The sequence below is a fragment of the Daphnia pulicaria genome, chromosome 8, assembly GCF_021234035.1.
Source record: "Daphnia pulicaria isolate SC F1-1A chromosome 8, SC_F0-13Bv2, whole genome shotgun sequence".
NCBI classification, from domain to species: Eukaryota; Metazoa; Arthropoda; class Branchiopoda; order Diplostraca; family Daphniidae; genus Daphnia; species Daphnia pulicaria.
Genome location: NC_060920.1, coordinates 2463535 through 2483716, shown reverse-complemented (window position 1 = coordinate 2483716; position 20182 = coordinate 2463535). Strand labels below are relative to the sequence as shown.

Here is a 20182-nt window from a genome sequence, read left to right as displayed (position 1 = left end):
TGTGCTGCACCAGTCACATTTCGTGCGCCAGCTAAAGTAAGTGAGGTTTGAATAACTGTGCTCGACCTATTGTTTGTTCTAAGATGCCGAGTATGCCTAATATTACGTGGATTGGATGGAGTCCATTCATCGGGTCATTACTAGCCAGTTTGCTGGTCGTCTATTACTGGATTTGGAGTCGTTCGCGCTTCGTTCGGCTCATAAATGCTGTGCCTGGGCCTGATTGTCTCCCGATTCTTGGAAATGTTCTTGCCTTGAACGTTCCAAACGACGGTGCTTATCTAATTAGGCTATTTAAAAACGAAATATAATCTTAATCTGTAAAGTTGTATATTAATTAAAAATGTTTCTTGCTTAAATCAGAGATTATGGACATTGTTAGTGGCCACTGGTTGAAGAAGTATGGAAGCATATACCGGATATGGTTCACCCTACGCCCTGTGATACTCCTTACCGCACCCGAGTTATTAGAAGTATATAAGCTACCAACAATGTCTTAATTCTTTCCTGCGCATAATTAAAAGAATTTTTGAATTCTGAAGCCCATTTTGGGAACATACAAATTCATTATGAAACCGGGCGAGTATGATATCTTCACTCCTTTTTTTGGAAAAGGATTGCCTGTGGCAAGTAAGAACTGAAATATCATATTTCATAAATGACTTTCATGTGGCATCTTTTTATGTACAGATGAGCGTTGGAAGAAAAATCGTCGACTCCTCAATCCAGCATTTCACTTTCAGATTCTCAACACATTCATGGGAGCCATTAACGACAAAAGTAAAGAGTGTGTAAAAGAATTTGAAGATGCTCTTGAGACCAACAAAGGTGGGGAGATTGACGTCTTCCCTATAATGTCACGATGCACTCTCGATATTATATGTGGTAATTATTAGCTATGTAATTCTATATTCAATTCATTTTTCATAATAGTAATATTCAAGCATTTTGGTTACCATTATCAGCTACATTTATGGGAAGAAAAACATTGAAAAACGAAGAAAAGTCACTTTTTCTTGACAACCTTGCCGAGTAAAGTTTCATTTTTTAGTTTTTTTTTTGTTTTTTTTACTTTGATTCATCTATTAAACTAAAATACCGGTCTCAGATTTGAAAGAATTTTCCAACAACGCATTAACAAACCCTGGCTTAGAATGAATTGGTTTTTCAAATTAACCTCACCGGGTCGCGAAAATGCGCGTTGCGTTAAAGGACTTCACGAGTTCAGCAATACGGTTATTTTAAATTAAAAATTCAAATGCCTTTATTAGCGCCTATACTTGGACTTGTACAAATGAAACACTCTTGAAATTTTTTTATTTATGTCGAAAAAGATTATCAACGATCGTCGTGAATTATTGAAACGAGACGAGGAGTTATTAGCAGATAAATCAACACGTGATATCGAAAAGGTAAATAACAACAATTCAATAGAAGCTGAAGATGTTGAAATGCAGGGAAACGATGACGAACCAAGTAAGCATTTATAATATATTAATTCATACATGGTTCCTATATTATTCTGTTATTCCTTCCTTTTAATCTCATTAGAAAAGAAATTGCCCTTCCTGGATATGCTCATTAAAGACTTGGGGAAAGATCATTTTAGTGACAGTGACATAAAAGACGAAGTCAATGCATTCTTAGGCGCGGTATAATTATATACTACTCAATGTGTTTATAATATCTCTAACGTTCTGATCAAACTATTTATATTACCCTCGACAATTCAGAGTCAAACAACAGCATTGGCTTTTACCTGGTTCCTCTATATGATTGCAAAGAATCGTGATCACCAAGTAGGCCTACGTTTGAAACAATTTGGAATTCATTTACAAGTGTGAAATTCTAATCATTTCCGCTTCTTGACGATCTGATTTATCCGTACAACAGCAACTGTTACAAGAAGAGGTGGATGCCATTTTTGGGGATTCTGATCGGCCGTGTACCGCTCAGGACATGACTGAGCTAAAATACCTGGAATGCTGCATCAAGGAAACTTTGAGGATCTACCCTAGTCTTCCTATTGTATTGCGCTGCCTTACAGAGGATTGCAACATAGGCAACGTCAAGAAACTATACTAAATCATAGACATTATTTTAAATAATAATTATTTGATTTCCTTTTACTTCTACGTAGGTGGCTACGTCTTACCAAAAGGAGTCACGGTTGCAGTAATGATTCATAGCTTACATTACAATCCTGAGATTTATCCCGACCCGGAAGCTTTCAAACCGGAACGCTTTCTTCCGGAGAACAGCGTTGGCCGTCATCCGTACGCTTTTATTCCATTCAGCGCCGGTCCCCGAAATTGCATCGGTTAGTGAAGACGAGGTTGGGTTTTTTATGTGACCGACTTGATTTATTTAAATTTTTGTATAGGTCTCAAGTTCGCCATGCTTGAAATTAAAATTGTTTTAGCAGATTTATTACGCCGGTTTCAGTTTTCTGTCCGACATCCTCTGTGCCGATCAAGGCCGCCCTTGAACTTCTGTTAACACCGAAAGACGGTGTTCATCTTCTTGTATCTAAAAGGATAAAGGTCGTCGGATGAGAAAATGCATTTTTTTGCAAGATGTTTCTATATAGTTATCATTTTGCTTCGATTCGAAGTTTTCACCTAAATGGGGAAATTATTTCTATTATATCCATAAAACATTACGTGGGTGATGTCTACATTTGGCACCCAGCAAATAATTGTGGAAGGTGTTAGTTTAGAAAAAGATAAAGTATAATATACCAAGTCTCTTATCGTCTTTTTTATTCATCTGAATTGTCCAACCATTTGTAAAACATATAAGGCCTATTAAAATAGAATTGTTTTTGAAAGAAAAACCTAAAGTGCGCAAGTTTATTTATTCCGCATTTTTTTGTCGATTAATATTGAAGGAGACGAACAAAAATTGTATTATATACCGGACGAATAAACTTGAAGAAAGTAATATAATACCGGTTTATAAAGGAATGGGCAGTAATGTGCTACAATATTTGAAAGTTTGCCCCAATAACCTGCTGCTGAAAAGGGACCAAAATGATCATGTTTGACCGCGTTTGACTTCGAATAGAAAGATGCCCATAAAGAAAAGCACCTGCTGATATACGCAGTTTCATAAAACGGAACTATAGTTCCAAAGAGCTCTCTCTTGGTCAGAATTGCAAAGATCGCAAGGGATTTCGAGTCATTCAAATTGGAAAATGTGAAAGGTGTTTTTCGTGTCTAATATAAGGACAATTCAAGCAATATGACGATCGAAGAATGCCGAAAAGAGCCAGTCATTTTTCGTTCTTTAAAGAAGTTAGATTGGAATCCTATAGTGCCTAATTTATACAGTGGCGTTTGTTTAAAACATGCTAGGTTTTACTTGGATTGGATTGACTCCATTGATTGGGTCTTTACTGGCTGGTTTTCTGGCCATCTACTACTGGACCTGGAGTAAATCGCGATTTGTTCGGCTCGTCGATACTATTCCCGGACCGAAAACCCTGCCACTTTTAGGAAACATTCTCGAATTGAATGTTGATCACGATGGTAATACTCTCCGATGCGAATATTTCAAATAATTAATAAAAGTACTGTACATGTACAGTATTGTGGTATATATGCGGTTGTCCTTTCGCTTTTATTACCATTTATCGTTTCCGTTTTTATTTTCTAATTGTCAAAGAATTGCTGAGAAGGGCAAGCTTCAAATGGACGAAAGAGCACGGAAGCATTTATCGAGTGTGGTTCACCATCCGTCCAATGGTCCTCCTTGCTGCACCCGAATTACTGGAGGTATTATTATTGTATTATATTCCTTTTACTGATGTAAATGATCCTATAAAAAAATAATTTTTAAAAATTGACCAAAATTCCCTGTTACGTACCACCACACAGCCAATTTTGAAAAGCGATAGATTAATCACCAAAGCGGTTGAGTACGATTGCTTCATTCCCCTTCTCGGAAAAAGCTTGGCCGTTGCAAAAGGTGACACATTTGACTGAATTTTAGCCGAAGACACTCGATTTTAATTCAATAAAATTTATTCTCAATTCCGTTATCACACAGCTGAGCCGTGGAAGAAAAATCGGCGTCTCTTCAATCCAGCATTCAAAGTTAAAATTCTCAACAGCTTTATGAACGCGTTTAACGACAAAAGCCTTGTGTGCGCTCGAGAAATCGAGGAAGCCATCCAGTCTCTTAATGGAGGTGAAATCAACGTTTTCCCAATCATGACGCGGTGCACTATGGATATTATTTGTGGTAATTCTATACGTGACTTTGATTATATAACGTTCTGGAAATAATGACATACAAAATTACTCGAAAAAGAAACCACAATGGGAGGGAAAACGTTAACCGATGAAGATAAGGCGAACTACATAAAAAATTTTCATGGGTAAGTTATTATTTTATTAGATAAAAAATCGTAACGTATAGCGCAGTATATGACCTATTAGACTGAAACTTTAATGTTTTTATTGGAATAGTTTTGAAAACATTTTCCAGCAACGTCTCAATCAACCGTGGCTTCGATTGGATTGCCTATTCAAATTAAGCGGTCCGGGACGTAGAAACGAGCGCTTTTGCCAAGGACTTCGTGATTTCAGCAACATGGTTATTATTAGAAACATTAGCCTATAGCATTTCAAATTGACAAACAATTATACATTTGCTTATAAGGCAATTTTCCTTTTTTTCCCTCTCCAATCAGTTAATCGGACATCGCCGTGAATTGCTCAAACGAACGTCAAAGACAGCAGTTGATCAGAAAATTGAAAATAACAATAACGATTGTGAAGTTGACAGAAACATTGAAGGTGAGTTGATATCGAAAGTGAAAACTCCAATGAATTTAAACTATAAGAATAATGCACCACAAAATATTTTGGACCTGTGCTGAATTTCAGAGAGAAAAAAGGTCTTCATGGATCTGCTGATTGAAGAATCGGAAGACAATGGTAATTTTACGCATGATGAAATGAGAGATGAAGTCAGTTCTATGATGGCTGGGGTAATAATCCAATTTTCTTTCAAATCCGAAAATTGAAAGTTGTGATGTAATAATCTAATCGCATCTAAAAAGGGCCACGACACAACAGCATTGGCTTTTACTTGGTTCCTTTACATGATGGCCAAGAACCCCGAAAAACAGGTATAGGCCTACATGGCAATTTTAAGAAATTATTTTCTTTAACTCGCTAATTGATGAATTTATAGGAACTTGTAATGGACGAACTAAATTTAGTTTTTGGAGGAACTGATCGACCGTGTACAACGCAGGACTTGACTGAGCTCAAGTATCTGGAATGTTGTATTAAAGAAACGATGAGGCTGTACCCCAGTATTCCTTTTATGTTACGGCGCCTTCCTGAAGATGTTGAAATAGGTGCAAATTTGCAACCATTGAATTAAATATTATTTAGCTTGTAATATTTTTTTGAGTTGAATTTTCTGTCAAGGTGGGTATATCTTACCTAAGGGCGTCACAATAGGAATGATGGTTCATGGAATGCACCACAATCCCAAAGTTTACCCCGACCCGGAAGCTTTCAAACCGGAACGCTTTCTTCCGGAGAACAGAGTTGGCCGTCATCCGTACGCTTTTATTCCATTTAGCGCCGGTCCTCGTAATTGCATCGGTCAGTTAAACCACATTGTTGTAGTCTCTTCATTTTTCTATAATAGTTAATTAAATGGCTCAATTTGAAATTTACCAGGGCAAAAATTCGCTATGCTCGAACTGAAAGTAGTTTCAGCCAACTTGTTACGTCGATTCCAGTTTTCGGTTCGGGATCCCGCGGAACCAATGATCGATTGCCTCCTCCAGACTACGCTCAAGCCAAAGAAAAACGTCAATCTGGTGGTTTCAAAGCGATCCATTGAGGTACTTTGAAAAGTACTTTAGAATTTTGGATTCGAAAAATTCGCCATGAATATTTTATTCAACTGCTCCTTCATTCATTTGAAATGAGAGCAGCAAAACAGTTGGATGGATTTGTAAGGTTATATCGAAAACATTACTCTGCGAAATTTGAAGAATAAAGGGGTTTTCATTTATAAAAAAACTAGTAATCTTGTGCCAGTTGTAAGCTAACGTAACGGAAACATAAGAATTTGGTGCATGAATCATTCCCCAAGGCAACGTGGATTCGTGTTTTTCGTATGCAATTTGGACTTTTACTTTTCCCGTCGTTCCAAATTACTTCGAAAATAAACCTACAACTTATCCTAGCCTAATCTTTTACCGATTTTCACGGCTTCGCCGTGCTGATCCTGAATTTGAATTTCACGGCTCCACCGTGATGATCCCGAACGTGAATTTCACGGCTTCGCCGTGCTGATCCTGAATTTGAATTTCACGGCTCCGCCGTGATGATCCCGAACGTGAATTTCACGGCTTCGCCGTGATGATATCGAATGTGAATTTTACGGCTTCGCCGTGATGGTTGTTCGGGAGCTACTATACTTGGTAACCTAAACTGAACTAACCTAACCTAACCTAATCTTACCTAACCTAACCAAAGTTAGTGGCAGTTATTTGTTTTTATTTACAGAGTGGTCAATGTTGCAACTTTGGGCGCGGGCTCCGCTATTTAGCCGCGAGGATACCTCCAGCACTCCTCTCGCCGGGGCCTCCCCGCGGGCTCGAGTCCCGGATGAGGTATTCTCCGGTATCCTCTCAACATCCGCTCAGCTGCCGGTTGCATCGGCAAAGTCAGTGGCAGTTATTTTTTACAGATTGGACGATGTTGCAATTTAGGAGCTTAGTTTTTTCGTTTTGATTCAGAATGATTGAATTCCCCCCGCCCTTCAGTTGAATTGCCAGTCAATCTCATTGTCTCCTTGTCGTTCTCCTTTTGCCAGTTAATTTTCTTTTTGCTAAAGGGAGGACCCAACATAAGCTAATTGTATATAAAAATTCAAAGCGACCCTATTTGCTATTTCTCAGTCACAGTTACAGAGAATAGGGGTTAGTTAAGACAAACACCGTCACCCTTCATATACTTTGCCTAGCTCAAACAAAGATGAGTGAAATTCACACATTGCCTGCTTGTTATTTATAAGTTAGTTGGCCGATTCCCGTTTTTATTATTTCGTGAACATATTCCTCTTGTTGTTAGCCACAAAGTTCATTTTTAAAAATGTCGTTTTCACTTCAGAGCTGTCGTAAATTTGAAAAATTAACAAATTTCCGTACTTGCTTCGCAAATTTTTCTCCCCTGTTGACATCTGGCCCGTCAATCTAATTGATGCCTTGTTAATTTTCTTCTTGCTAGACCTTTTTCGTTTTTTGATCACTTTTTTCATTTATTTATTTTAATTTGCCAAGATTTTTTTATTTGCAATTGATTTGATTGATGTTTTATTTTGATTCAGAGTGATTTAAATCCCCCCCCCTGTTGACATCTTGCCTGTCAAACTCATTGTCGCCTTGTTGCCAGTTAATTTTCTTCTTGCTAGAAAATTTTCGTTTTTTATCACTTTTTTTCTTTTTAAGTTGTAAAGTTTTTTTAATTTGCAATTTATTTGAATTGCGTGATATCTTGATTAGCCTGTTCATTTCTTGTCCGTAGTTTATTTATTACCTAATATTCGTTACCTGCCCGTCGATTCGTCGCCTGATATTCTGTCCCTCGCTTAATTTTGTTTGAACTATTCATCTTTTCCCTGAAAGCTTGGTCTGTTTTAGTCGCGAATGCGTTTTCAAACAGTTAAATTTAATAAGACTGGTATTGTTGTCTTTTGATAAGTTACCCCCGTCACTCACGTTTTTCCGAGTAGCAATTTAGTCAATTGCATTGGGTTAGACCGTGAATCAAATTCGTTTTCTTTTTTTTTCTTCTTATAAGTTAATTCTCGTGTTTTTATATTTCAGTTTAAGACTGATAATGTTTTGTCTTTTGATTAGTTACCCGTCACTCACTGTCTATTATTTTTTATCCGTTAATTCTCGGATATTTATTATTCATTTTAGGTAACTAAATGTTTCTTTCTCCTTGTAAACGGGCCTATTCTCCCTTTTAATTCCATTAGAAATTTTAAGTTCCATAAGAATCTATAAATTAAACACTGATTCAATAAAAACATTTCTTCTTGTAAGAAAGCTCGAATCTCTTCTCCCACCCTTTAAATACTTTGCAGTAGCTCCGACCGTGGTGAGTGAAATTCACATACTGCCGTCTCGTTATTTATAAGTTAGTAAGCCGATTTTAGTCATTATTTTTTCGTGAACACATTTTTCTTAGTGTTAAATATGAAGTTCATATTTTACAAACGTTATTTTCGCTTTACAGCTATCGTAAGTAAAAAAAACGAACGAATTTCCGTGTTCCTTTCGCCACATTTCCCTAGCTCGATCCCCCCTTCAGCGACTCAGCCTCCCCTGCTGCAACTCGAGGATTTTCCCTTAAGGGTAAAGAACCCAAAACAGGTAGAAACTCTGGGAACCAATCACCGCGTGAGCACAATTTTTTTTGCTCCGCCCAAGCGACGACTTGTTTTATAGTATAGGATGGGCGGATTGATTTTTTTTACTTTATGGACGCTATAGGCTACACTTAGCTAATTCTTTAATCAATCGAAATTCGACCAATACTGCAAACTAGAATTACCGTTTATTATTCCACGATGGATTTGCCAGTAAAATGCTCGTTAACTAGTAAAAATTTACTTAGACGATGTTTTAAAATCGACAAGGACTTAGATGAACACTTAGATAAACGCGTGAATCTATAAAAGCCGTTACCACTTGATGAACCGTCTCCGCGTCGGATAAGAGGTCATCTCTGTGCAGCATCAGTCTGTTAGTGTAGTAAAAGGAGCTATTGGATTATTGGATGTACGTGAATTCAATATTTGCTACAACTTCCACATATTACTTGCTAATATTGATGGGATTTTGTAAAGTATTTTGAATGAACATTTATTTTGTTATTTTATTGTTGAAAGGTGTAAACAAGTGCAGGTGCAGGTGCAGGTGTAAACAGAATGAACGTGTCTCTTTTATATTTTAAAAATTGATTTCTAACAGTAAATCCATTTTAAAAATTCATTTTTTTTACAAAATTCATAGGAAAGATTCTGCTCGGGCTAATTATTTTTAAGTTTTCCAAAAGAACTCTGAAATAATTTCAAATTAGTTCTCAGCGTTATCTCTATGACAGAATAAGCGGGTTAATGAGTGAGACTATGGTAACCCTTTATATACTTGACCGTAGCTCAAACCATGATGAGTAAATTTACACATTGCCGTCTCGTTATTCATATTTTAAGTAGCCGATTTCCGTCTCAATTTTTCATGAACATATTCCCTTTGATCTTAACTATAAATTGCATTTGTTACAAATGTTCCGTGCTTGCTTCGCCATTTTTTCTTCCGTAGTTCGACCCCCCCCCCCCCCCTTCAGCGGCTCAGCCTTGAACGCGTCTACCCCCTCTACCGATGCGAATGCCCCCAGTGCTCGCAGGTAAAGTAGGAAATGAAACAATGCATTAAATACTGTATTTCTTTTGCATTTAAATTCTATTTTTTTATGTTAAATATTCCCCTGATCACGATACATCAGAACCCCAATTTATAACTGTTGTCAAATCGGTTGGCCATCGATCGGCGGCGACCGATGGGGTTGGGCTGGCTTTTCCCTTTTTATCTTACCTTTCCTCCTTCAAAAATTTTGATTCCAACCCCCAAATCCCCCCAAAACACGTTGTTTAACCATCCCATTTAACGCAACGCATAACACGACGGGAAAATTCTCCTCGGGAACACAGTAGGTTAGTTGCAAGATATCCACAGCTATAGCTGTACGCACCATAGAGCGTATCCAATTCCTCTTAAAAATAGAGGAAAATATTATATCTCCTACTAAAAGAAGACGCTTTTTACAATTATTTCAAAAATAATGCTTTAATAAAAATAATACAAAAATTTTAAGGAAATAAATCGTTTATATTATTTTCTTTTTTTCCCCAGATATAATCTATGGTTAGAAACGATATTAAGTAACCTTGAATGGAGGTGTGTCTGTTTGATATGAAATGGTCTTAGACGTTTAAAGACCTCTATTCTACCCAACTTTTTAATAAGCGGAGAGCCTTTTTGAAACGATGAGATTAACGGGAGTCTTCGGGTTCAACGTAGTTTCTTGGAGAGGTATGACCTCTGGGGCAGAAGGATCCACAAAAAAATGGAACTGCCGGATCAAGTTTGCTAAAATTACTTTGAGCTCAAGCATGGCGAACTTTTGACCTGCAAAAATTCCATTAAGAATATGGGGTTTATGTAAGAGAAGCCAATATAAGTATGTAGGCTTGTAGAAATAATTTACCGATGCAATTTCGGGGACCGGCGCTAAATGGACTGAAGGCGAACGGATGTCGACCGACACTATTTTCTGGAAGAAAACGTTGCGGCTTAAAAGTTTCTGGATCAGGGAAGACTTGAGGGTTGTGGTGCATGGCGAAGATTGAAAGTCCAATCGTCAGGCCCTTTGGCAAGGTGTAGTCCCCTTTCAACATATTCACCAGATAAATTGTATGTAATGAATGGAAATTAGTACCCTATTTTTGCTCTGACCTATTTCAAGGTCTTCTGGCAGATATCGCAAGATAAAAGGGATGCTCGGATACAATCTCAAAGATTCCTTAATGCAACATTCCAAGTACTTGAGTTCAGTCAAGTCTTGCGTAGTACAAGGGCGGTCCGCGTCATCAAAAACCGCATTCAATTCATCCACTATCAGTTGCTTCACGTCAATAGTGGGATTAGCATTTTTAAAAAGTTTACAATTTGAAAAATGATTTCATAAAAAGTCGCTCAACGATTTTTTTTACCTGATGCTCGGGATGTCTAGCAATAGTGTAAAGAAACCAAGTAAAAGCCAAAGCTGTTGTATCATGTCCCTGTTTGAATGATTCAATTTTAAAAGCAAGTTTGTTGTGTCAGTATATAGGGCTTAATACACGGGATTACAATTTATAACCATAAATTTGTTAATATTACCCCAGTAACCATGCTCGTGACTTCGTTTATCATTTCATCTTCACTATAATTGCCATTGACGTCACATTCCTTTATAATAAGATCCATGAAACCTAATTTCTTTTCTGTAATACATTTTTTTAACCAGTTTTAGCACACTGATAATACAAAGGGTTTGACCACCTACTTAAGGGCTCATCGTCCACGTTATCGTTCGTCTCGAGTTTTTTATCCGATGATTTTCGTTCCAGCAAAGCGCGTCGATGTTTGACTAACTATTTAATTGAAATAACAATCGTAATGAAACAAATGAATGAATTAATCGAAAATCTTATACCATTTGGCTAAATCCTTTAATTCCTTTGGAAAGATTTTTAAACACCCGGCCCCTCTCAGTTAATTTGAAAAGCCAATTGATTCTAAGCCACGGCTGAATGAGGCGTTGTTGGAAAATCTTTTGGTAACTGTTAGTACAATTTAAAAATTATATACACAGTATACTATTCTTCGTCGTCAAAACATAATGAATTGATTGCTTGGTAAATTTACCCTTCGCAATTTCGAATTAAATTTTCATTGTCTTCAATTGTCAATGTTTTCCGTCCCATGGCAGTTTCTGAAAAATAAATGCTTTAAATGTTGAAGTTGGAAAGCTTAAAATGTTAGAATTCGATAAAATTACCGCACAGTAAATCCAGGACACATCGCGTCATGATAGGCAAGATGTCGAATTCACCTCCACCATTTTCCTCAATAGCTTCTTCCAATTCACGACTGCAGGTGACGCTCGTTTCGTTAATGGCGTACATATAGCTGTTGAGAACTTGAATATGAAAAGCTGGATTGAGAAGACGTCTAGATTTCTTCCACTGATCATCTGTGGAAATTGATTTCATGAAAAGGGAATAGCTAATGCAGCTAGCGCGGTCAAATAATTCAAATCTTACCTGTTGCCAGAGACAAACTGTTTCCGAGGATAGGAGTAAAGCCGTCGTACACATCTCCTTTCGAGATATTTTTCGGATTTCCGTATATTGGCTTGTTTTTGGAGAGAAGTTTCTATATAATAATCTGTCGAAGAAAAAAGGAGCTGTTCGCTTATACCTGCATCATCTCAGGGGTGGCAATGACAACCATGGGGCGGACCATGAACCAAAGACGATAGATACCACCGTACTTTCTTATCCAGTCGAAGCTCACCTTCTGCAATAACTCTGAAAGAAAACTATATAAAATGGAAAAGCAGCTTTTCGGCTGAATTTTACCAATCATCAACATCCACAGAAAAAAATGACATTATCACATACCATCGTGAGTCACGTTGAGTTCAAGAATATTGCCCAGTATTGGCATAGCATCGGGACCTGGGATAGCATTGATTAGACGCACAAATCGCGATCGACTCCACACTACATAATAGACGACTATCATAAGAGCAAATAACGAGCCTATGACAAAAAATATGCTGGCTTCCATCTTCTGTAATCCACCTTGCTCTCAACACTTTATAGCTGAAATTCAAAAGTTACAGATTTTTGACGGCTTAAATTTCTTTTAAATTACTACTTTTCCTTGGGAATGAAGGAGTGACTATTTGGAGGTCTCTTCTTTATCGGGTCTACTTTACTTGTGAAAGGGTCGGTTGAAAGCCACAATAAGCAGTGACTTTCTGATTTAATCAAATATAGATATGCAGGTTAGGGCTCAACCCAATACTTTCTCTATTGTGAAATTAACTGGTTGTTTCACTTTGTATTCCGACGTTTCGGACCCTACCATTTCGGCCCCATACCTTTCGGCCTTTTTTAGCCATTTCGGCCCGGGGCCTAAAATGTTCCAAACTGGGTCCGAAATGGCAGCTTTATTAAAATAAAATAAGTTTAAAGAAAGAAAGAAGCTATAATATACAGTACCTACTGTACCAATTTCGGCCGCTTTTAACACGGCGTCTTATGGCGATATGGGTCTTTAGTTTTTATTTTTTAAATTAGCAACCTAGTTGCTGTAATCTTAAGATTTTTGGAGGGGGGTTCGAAACAAAACTGGGAACAAGACAAAAAATACGCCACCCCTTTATGTACATTTCCCTATCCCCTGGAACTGGCGTCATGTGTACACATTTCGCCGAGCGAAACTTGGCAGTTGCCTTGCTTTTCTTATGGCGCTGGGCCCTTTTTTTAAAAAATCACAAAAAATAGCCGCTAGACTAAAGACCTCCTGGTTTTTAGAAAAAGCGTTTGGTTGTTTGTTTTCTTAAATTTTCAACAACCAAACGCCACCTGTATGCGGCGGCTTTTTTTATGAACCATAGCGGCAAATAATTTTTTTCTGCGAACTTTCTCAATAAATAACTAAAGAGCTATTAAATATTTTCCAAAACGACTTTTAAATTTAGAAAAATTTATATCTTAACTAATGTAGTACAAAAGATCAAAATTTTAGGACAAATACATGACTAGATATAATGAGTTTACGAAGGGATTATCCGCCATAAGGTCCCTTGTAAACACCTTTTGGTGATTTCATAAAATTTGAGTTAACACTCATCTAATGATGATCTACATTTTTTATACACATGAAGTTGTCTTAGGATTAACCCCCACAGCACACCGGTATCGTTCACTTTATTAGGTACACCCCGTTTTCCCCCATATGCGCCGTGTTAAATACGGCGTTCTCAAAAATTTACAAAAAATATTAAAAATAAAGCTAAAATTTTTCGCTTTGTGCCAAAAGATGCAATAAGTTTAAGAAGAAAATTTCGTAACATTACTCTTAGAAATTTTTTGTAATAGCAGATGAATTAATCTCCACCTTTCTTGAGGATGCACATTTTGGACAACTTTGTTCCCTTTAATACATCAGATTATTAAGTTAACTAGAGGTGATATTAAAAACTTTTCTTTTATGGGAAAAAAAACTAAGGGGAAACTTAATCTCGGACTGTGATGATCAAGACGACAATGAGGAAGACGGACAGCCTGACATCGACTATTCTTTTGAAGAAACTACATCTGACCAAGAACCCTGTGATGCTTAAGTCCCTTCAACAAGCTAATCTTCATGATTTCACTAACCATTTTAAAGATCCATCTTAAAATTTATTTTCCTTTGTACAATTAGTAGATGATGAAGGTAAATGCACGTTGTTAAAAAAAGAATATTCTGTTGGTTTTTAGAGGAGCAAACCAAAGATTAGTAGTCACCGTAATTTGCGAGTCCGTCAATTGATGTAATTTCCTGACTCTCGAAAATAACTGATAGTGGAATCAGTTGAAAAAAGACCGATTGTGCGAATCGGAGATTGGGGTCTATTTAAAACTCTTCCTGATTCCCAAACAGGAATATTTATTTCTTCTAGGATGCGTTCGTCAGTTCCATTCTTTTATGGATAGCAAACAATAGTCAATTTACGAAAGGCAAAGCTAAAATTAAAAAAAAATGACGAAATAGAAGTGAACTGCATACAGTACACATTTGAGGGACAAGTAAAAGGATCTAATAATAAAATTTCTACGATTGGAGAAAAAAATCGCAGTTTTTTTCATGGATTTCATCCCTGTAAAACTTATATTTGCGGTTTACCTCTGCCAATCATCTCGTCCTGTCAAATGATTTCATATCCAGACAATGTTGTGTGTGATCCTTTTTTTCCTTTTCCTGTCTCCTTTTTTGTCAAAAGTGAAAATAATTCCAATTATATGATTTGTTGATATTGTTTAAATCTTAAGAAACACCATCAAAACAAAGAAATCAAGAAAATTAGCGAACACGAGAAAACACCGGAAATGTCAGGAAAATTTGTTTCTCAATTTTCCCATTTTTCGAAAATTGAACTTGCCAAAAAAGTGGGCAACCTCTCGGCCACGGCACTCAGAAAGGCTACCTCATAGTCGGAAATCATCATTTCTAGCTCAAGGGTACGATCGATTTCAAGATCCACCATATTAATTTGCACAGGGTCTTTGCATTTATTATTGCATATCCAACATGGAAAAACTTGGGGTGTAAAATAAAAAATTATTATAGTATCAAAAGGTTAATGACTAATGAGTTATAAGCAATAAGACTTATAAGTTGTCAAAAGCAATAACGTGGAGGCCATCCTCACTTACGTAATACCTCTCGTTTAATAGACATTACTGTTTACTACGTCTCAGCTGATAAGAAACTCGAGGAAGCTGTTATTGAATTGATTCCTTTCCCACCTCCCCACACCGGGGATGCAATTGGCAAACTTGTGATAGAGACGTTTCAGGAATGAAAGTTAAAAGTTCCAATTATCGTTACTGATAATGGGAGCAACATGGTAAAGGCGTTCAAACTAGTTCGATCTAACCACATGGAAGAGATTATTGAGTCTGTGGTCAACGAAAGCAACAAGGAATCAGAAGACGATAGCTTATTTTCAGATGATGATCAGAACAGACGAGGTATTTTCCCTATTTTGTTTACATTTATACCTCTGGAAAGTATTTCATGAATTTTTTTCACTCTCAGATTCTAACACTGACTCTGATTCCGACGATTGTTCAAACATTTCTGTCGAGCTCTTTAATGAAGATAGTCAACATAGCCTTCAGATTAACATGGAAAATGAGGAGGTTGAATATCAGCAATTTGAAAATCAACTTACTGATTCACTGCAAACATTCACAAATCAGAGAAGCTCGAGTTCATCAGCCGAAGACCTAGAAGAAGAACTCTCAAGGAAACCATGCCTAAGCCATATGCTGCAACTGGTCATGGCAATATTTGACAAATTTAAGTGAAACTCATTGTCCAATTCAACAGGATCCGTTCCCGCCTTTGTTAAAGTCATTTCAAGCGCAAAAAAGCTTGTGAGTAAATTTAACACCTCCTCAAAAGCCACCCAAATGTTGATCGAAAAATGCAACAAGAAACTCATTGGTGAATGCTCCACAAGGTGGTCGTCCAATTCGATCGCCTCATTCAAGTGCGAAAGTATGTGAACGAAGTCTGTGAAGAGCTAGGCTGGGATGGATTGTCTAATTCTGACTGGGCGATGTTGAAGTCCATAGTGGATCTATTGGCCCCATTTGCACTCTACACCCAGCTGGTTAGTGGGAGCAAATATGTGACATTTTCAGCAGCAATCCCAACAATTGAAGAATTGAAGCTTCATTTAGAAGCCTCTGCTGAAGTCGTGGGTTTGAAACTAGTATCTGAGGCTATGCTAGCTGACCTGAAAAGAAGATTTGATTTTTTAACCGTCCCTTCGTCGTCAAATTTCGATCCAACATACTTGGTAGCTACCATCTTAGATCCAAACTAAAATTTTTTTGTAATCAAAGATTCTGCTTTGCGTAACGTGGCAATTACGAATGTTGTTAAACTTGCAAAACAAATGGGAATCCCCTACTCTTCGAAACCAGTTTCCGCGAATGAAATGACAGACACGGCGATGGAAGAAAGAAGAACAACGGAAGATGATGTACCAACAAATTTATTTCAAAATTCTTTTCGACGACTGATCCAGAAGACTATTAGTGCCAATGCTCAGAATGCTGGTAGTCGATCATCATCTTCACTTTCCAACATTTCAGAGGGGGACGGATTTGGATTTGACAACGACGTCCAAGGCCGCTGCGCTATTGAAATGGAATTAATTGATTTCTTAAACTTTTCTTCCCACTCTGAAATTGCCTCTCCGACTGATCATATTCAGATCAATTCAATTTTGTTTTGGACTAAAGAAGAACAACAACTTAGATTTCCCTTTCTTCAAAGACTCTCACTGAGTCTGTTGGCTATTCCGGCGTCATAAGGCTCGTCGGAACGGGCCTTTTCAGTTGCCGGGTGGCAAACTGTTGGACGAAAAAATAGGACTACGAGGGAAAATCTTGCGGCAAAAGTTTTCTTATCCTTTAATAAGGATCTTCTTAGGCCACTCCTTTTCTGAAGAAACACTTCCAAGTCCCAACCCATTCCGTGATTTCGCTCAATCCCAATTGCCTCATTGCACATTCAATCGTCCCACACGTTACGACATTCAAAATCTCTCCAATCAGTCAAATGTCAAATAAAAAATGCAGATATGTTATGTTTTCTTAAATTGTCATTTTGTTTCAGCTTTTGTTTGATATTTGATTTGATTTCAACAATACAGACATTCAAGATAATGTTTAAGTTAAACTACAGCCATTTTTTGTCAAGAATAATAACGGTAACGAATCTCATTAACGCACGTTAACGACGCGTTATCGTTATCGTTATTAACGCGTTAACGAACGATCGTTAGTTGAGTTCTCTCGTTAACTTAACGGTAACGATAACGACATGGAAAAGCACTAACGGCCCATCACTAGTGGAGGGTCATGAGTTAATAAAATAAATCTGGAGTTATTTGAAAGGTGGCATCAATGCCAATTCCTCTAAGTCATCAAAGAAGGTAAAATACCCGGACTAATGAATATTAGCGCACTTTTATTTTCTAGCTGATACTGTGCCTCGGAAAAAAAAACGCGTTTCCTGACAACTAATGCCCAAATAAAAAAATTTACCCTGAAAATAAAGAAAAGACTATATAAAATTACCTGTTTTGAGTAGCGATCCCACTCGAATCAATTCGAGGTATTTCACGCAATCTGAGTTGAATAATTTTTTTCAAAATACAATTCGAGTTGAATTTGAATTGATTTGAATTGACAAAAAATAAATTAAATCAAGAAAAATTTAAAAAAATTTCTTTTTTATTAGGCAAAAAATATTACACTAAAACATCCATAATATTTACTGTTTTAAATAATTGCCGTAGAATATCACTTAAATCGACTGGATTTAGTGATAATTCAATAATAATAGAATATTTGTCCATTTGAAAGTACCCAAACAATATCCATCCCCTTCGTTTATCGAAACCAAGAGGTGGCACATCTAGCGGTCGAAATTGAAACTAAAAATATTCCAACTTTGCAAAAAAAAATTCAAATTTGACACGAATTGACCCAAATATTCGTGAATATTCACAATGAATATTCATGAATCGGGAAATGATATTCAGGTAAATTTTCATGAATATTTACCCAAAAATATCACAATTCAAATGAATATGAATTTTGATTTTTCCAATTCGAGTTGAACTGAATATTCGAAAAATCTCAAAAAACGCAATTCAAGTTGAATCGATTCAAATCAATTCGAATCGATTCGAATCAAATGCAATTCGGGTGGGATCGCTAGTTTTGAGGGAATTCGATAATCAAGTACCCCGCGTCAGCCACTAAAAGGGGTTTGGAGGTTGACGAGATCTGCGAATGAACTGTAGGCATGAACGAATTTTCATATATGGGACATCTCTACTATTCATCATAGGAAATAATCACATTTATAGACGAAATTAAGAGAGAAAAGGTTCTTCTGCTGTATCGGATACCTTTCTACTTCTTCATCATAAATTTCCTTTATATTCAAAGTTTCATTCAGCAATCTTACTTTTGTTACCTGATGATTTTTGAATCTGAACTGGAGGATATCTGAATTTTTTTCTCGAAGAAACAAATTTTAGAATAAAGACTGGAATAAATGTGTATTGATATTTAGTCCACCCTCCGTTACTATCTATAGCATATCGAAGTCTAGTAACCATAGAATGGGCCAGTTTTCTCCAGGAATTTGGATTGCCGCTATACCCATTCTAAATTGAATGCGCCCTTTCGAAAACCTCTTCCGAAGTTGGAGGTCGAAAAAAAATCAAAATCTTTAATAAATTATTAAAGATTCGGATTTTAATAATAATATTAATAAATATATCCCCAATACATTCTCTATCGGATTCCAATCCGCCCCTTTTGCTGGCCAGGGAAGTAACTCAATTTCTCGTTATTACACAAACCTATGTTGAATAACATTGGCTCCGTGGATGGAGGATTTATCCTGTATAAATTTAATACGAAATTTGATATATTTATCAGCGTTCGGTTTCCTTTAATACGGACGAAATCAGCGATACCGCTGGCAGAAATCCATGCCCAAACATGGACAATTTTTCTCCCACTTCGGTCTTGAACTTTTTTCTTCGAAACGACTTCTGTTACAACGATAGAAAAATCCTCATTCGTCAGATATGAAAGATGAAAATAGCAGAGAAACTAAATTAACCGACACGAAATAAATGTATTACCTTATATCCCATCCGCCCAATTAGCAATGAATTGTATTTTGTCTAATTTTCCTTTTTGTGATTTTTGTGGACCGACACGCTCAATACTCAGGAAATCTCGGATCTAGAAAGAGCAATAGAGGATGAATACATACGATAGGTAAAAGAATCTGATTATATAAAAGGGATGTTCACAACAAGTGTCTGCTCCCCATCTTTTGTTTGCTTAAAAACAGCAGCAGCAAAAACAGCGGAAATACAAAAGTCAAAACACAGTTATTGTCGAACAATTACGGACAACTATGGTGCTGCCGCTGCCATCACCACACGTATCGTCCCAGAATTAGGCTAGAAGAAAAGGCGTTTTGGATTTCATTACCGTTTATTTGTTTACTGGTGGTTTTGTTGAGAATTTCCCAAGATTGGTTGGAAAGTCCCATTTCAGCCGTGTGAAATCAAAATCAGTGAAAAATTTGATTTTTTCGTTTACAGTTCTGTATAAGACGAAAACCACAGAGTCGAAAATTTTATTTTCTATCAGGAAATTGATTATAACGGAACTCTAGAAAATATTTAGGCTGTGAAATCTATTTTGATGAATCTGATGTATTAAAGGGAACAAAAGTTGTCCAAAATGTGCATTCCCAAGAAAGGTGGAGATTAATTCATCTGCTATTACAAAAAATTTCTAAGAGTAATGTTACGAAATTTTCTTCTTAAACTTATTTGTTGTTCAGCAACTTTTTAACTATATACCATATTTTTAACAGTCAAGCAACTGTTACAGACTAAGTTGAAGATAGCAATATGAAACTTCAACATTTGAATCAAATAGATACAATTTCTGATCCACAGAGTTATTTGACAAATTGTGATGAATTTGTATTGTAAAGCTTAATAACTTCTGTTGTCTTGCTTCAGTTTTTTATTTCTATTTAAATCGCATTCTTCATACAAAATAACAAATAATTTGTTTTTATATCATAACGTTGCATCGGTATTTTGAATTTGGCCGTATTCATAAAAACATATTCGTAAAGTAGTGCGACGTGCATAAATGATAATCGCTAATACAGTTTAAAATGAATAAATAC

At 36.6% G+C, this 20182-nt stretch overlaps 3 protein-coding genes across 5 annotated transcripts; 2 read left to right on the top strand and 1 right to left on the bottom strand.

The window, feature by feature from the left end:
* LOC124312364 (cytochrome P450 4c3-like) lies at positions 1 to 2667 on the top strand. 2 transcript variants are annotated; one of them, XM_046776862.1, is made up of 12 exons: positions 1 to 273; positions 364 to 473; positions 543 to 630; positions 691 to 885; positions 966 to 1032; positions 1109 to 1235; positions 1335 to 1476; positions 1552 to 1652; positions 1734 to 1799; positions 1894 to 2062; positions 2141 to 2320; positions 2384 to 2667. In XM_046776862.1, the coding sequence occupies exons 1-12, from the start codon at positions 84 to 86 to the stop codon at positions 2497 to 2499; spliced, it is 1551 nt and encodes a 516-aa protein (XP_046632818.1). In that variant the 5' UTR covers positions 1 to 83; the 3' UTR covers positions 2500 to 2667. The 2 variants fall into 2 exon arrangements, with proteins under 2 accessions (XP_046632818.1, XP_046632819.1); XM_046776863.1 differs by lacking the exon at positions 2384 to 2667 and having other exon boundaries at positions 1894 to 2067; positions 2141 to 2287.
* Positions 2668 to 3283: 616 nt separating this feature from the next.
* LOC124312358 (cytochrome P450 4c3-like) lies at positions 3284 to 6217 on the top strand. Its single transcript, XM_046776856.1, has 12 exons — positions 3284 to 3530; positions 3667 to 3776; positions 3879 to 3969; positions 4051 to 4245; positions 4315 to 4381; positions 4473 to 4599; positions 4697 to 4802; positions 4893 to 4996; positions 5069 to 5137; positions 5203 to 5371; positions 5445 to 5624; positions 5703 to 6217. The coding sequence occupies exons 1-12, from the start codon at positions 3350 to 3352 to the stop codon at positions 5876 to 5878; spliced, it is 1575 nt and encodes a 524-aa protein (XP_046632812.1). The 5' UTR covers positions 3284 to 3349; the 3' UTR covers positions 5879 to 6217.
* A 3708-nt stretch (positions 6218 to 9925) lies between these two features.
* Positions 9926 to 12578, bottom strand: LOC124312365 (cytochrome P450 4c3-like). 2 transcript variants are annotated; one of them, XM_046776864.1, is made up of 12 exons: positions 12274 to 12578; positions 12071 to 12180; positions 11914 to 12004; positions 11649 to 11843; positions 11516 to 11582; positions 11304 to 11430; positions 11154 to 11241; positions 10988 to 11091; positions 10819 to 10887; positions 10562 to 10730; positions 10314 to 10493; positions 9926 to 10234 (listed from the first exon to the last, which is right to left on the bottom strand). In XM_046776864.1, the coding sequence occupies exons 1-12, from the start codon at positions 12440 to 12442 to the stop codon at positions 10065 to 10067; spliced, it is 1539 nt and encodes a 512-aa protein (XP_046632820.1). In that variant the 5' UTR covers positions 12443 to 12578; the 3' UTR covers positions 9926 to 10064. The 2 variants fall into 2 exon arrangements, with proteins under 2 accessions (XP_046632820.1, XP_046632821.1); XM_046776865.1 differs by having other exon boundaries at positions 12071 to 12191; positions 12274 to 12356.
* Positions 12579 to 20182: the final 7604 nt, after the last annotated feature.

Excerpts from the sequence above, each read along its gene's own strand:
- LOC124312364 (XM_046776862.1), top strand. The coding sequence starts at position 84 with ATGCCGAGTATGCCTAATATTACGTGGATTGGATGGAGTCCATTCATC. Across the intron at positions 631-690 it reads AAAAGGATTGCCTGTGGCAA|ATGAGCGTTGGAAGAAAAAT; the intron begins GTAAGAACTGAA and ends TTTTATGTACAG. Across the intron at positions 1,236-1,334 it reads TTCACGAGTTCAGCAATACG|ATTATCAACGATCGTCGTGA; the intron begins GTTATTTTAAAT and ends ATGTCGAAAAAG.
- LOC124312358 (XM_046776856.1), top strand. The coding sequence starts at position 3,350 with ATGCTAGGTTTTACTTGGATTGGATTGACTCCATTGATTGGGTCTTTA. Across the intron at positions 4,382-4,472 it reads TACATAAAAAATTTTCATGG|TTTTGAAAACATTTTCCAGC; the intron begins GTAAGTTATTAT and ends TTATTGGAATAG. Across the intron at positions 5,138-5,202 it reads CCAAGAACCCCGAAAAACAG|GAACTTGTAATGGACGAACT; the intron begins GTATAGGCCTAC and ends ATGAATTTATAG.
- LOC124312365 (XM_046776864.1), bottom strand. The coding sequence starts at position 12,442 with ATGGAAGCCAGCATATTTTTTGTCATAGGCTCGTTATTTGCTCTTATG. Across the intron at positions 12,181-12,273 it reads ACTCAACGTGACTCACGATG|AGTTATTGCAGAAGGTGAGC; the intron begins GTATGTGATAAT and ends GTTTTCTTTCAG. Across the intron at positions 11,431-11,515 it reads TTAATTCGAAATTGCGAAGG|TTACCAAAAGATTTTCCAAC; the intron begins GTAAATTTACCA and ends TTGTACTAACAG.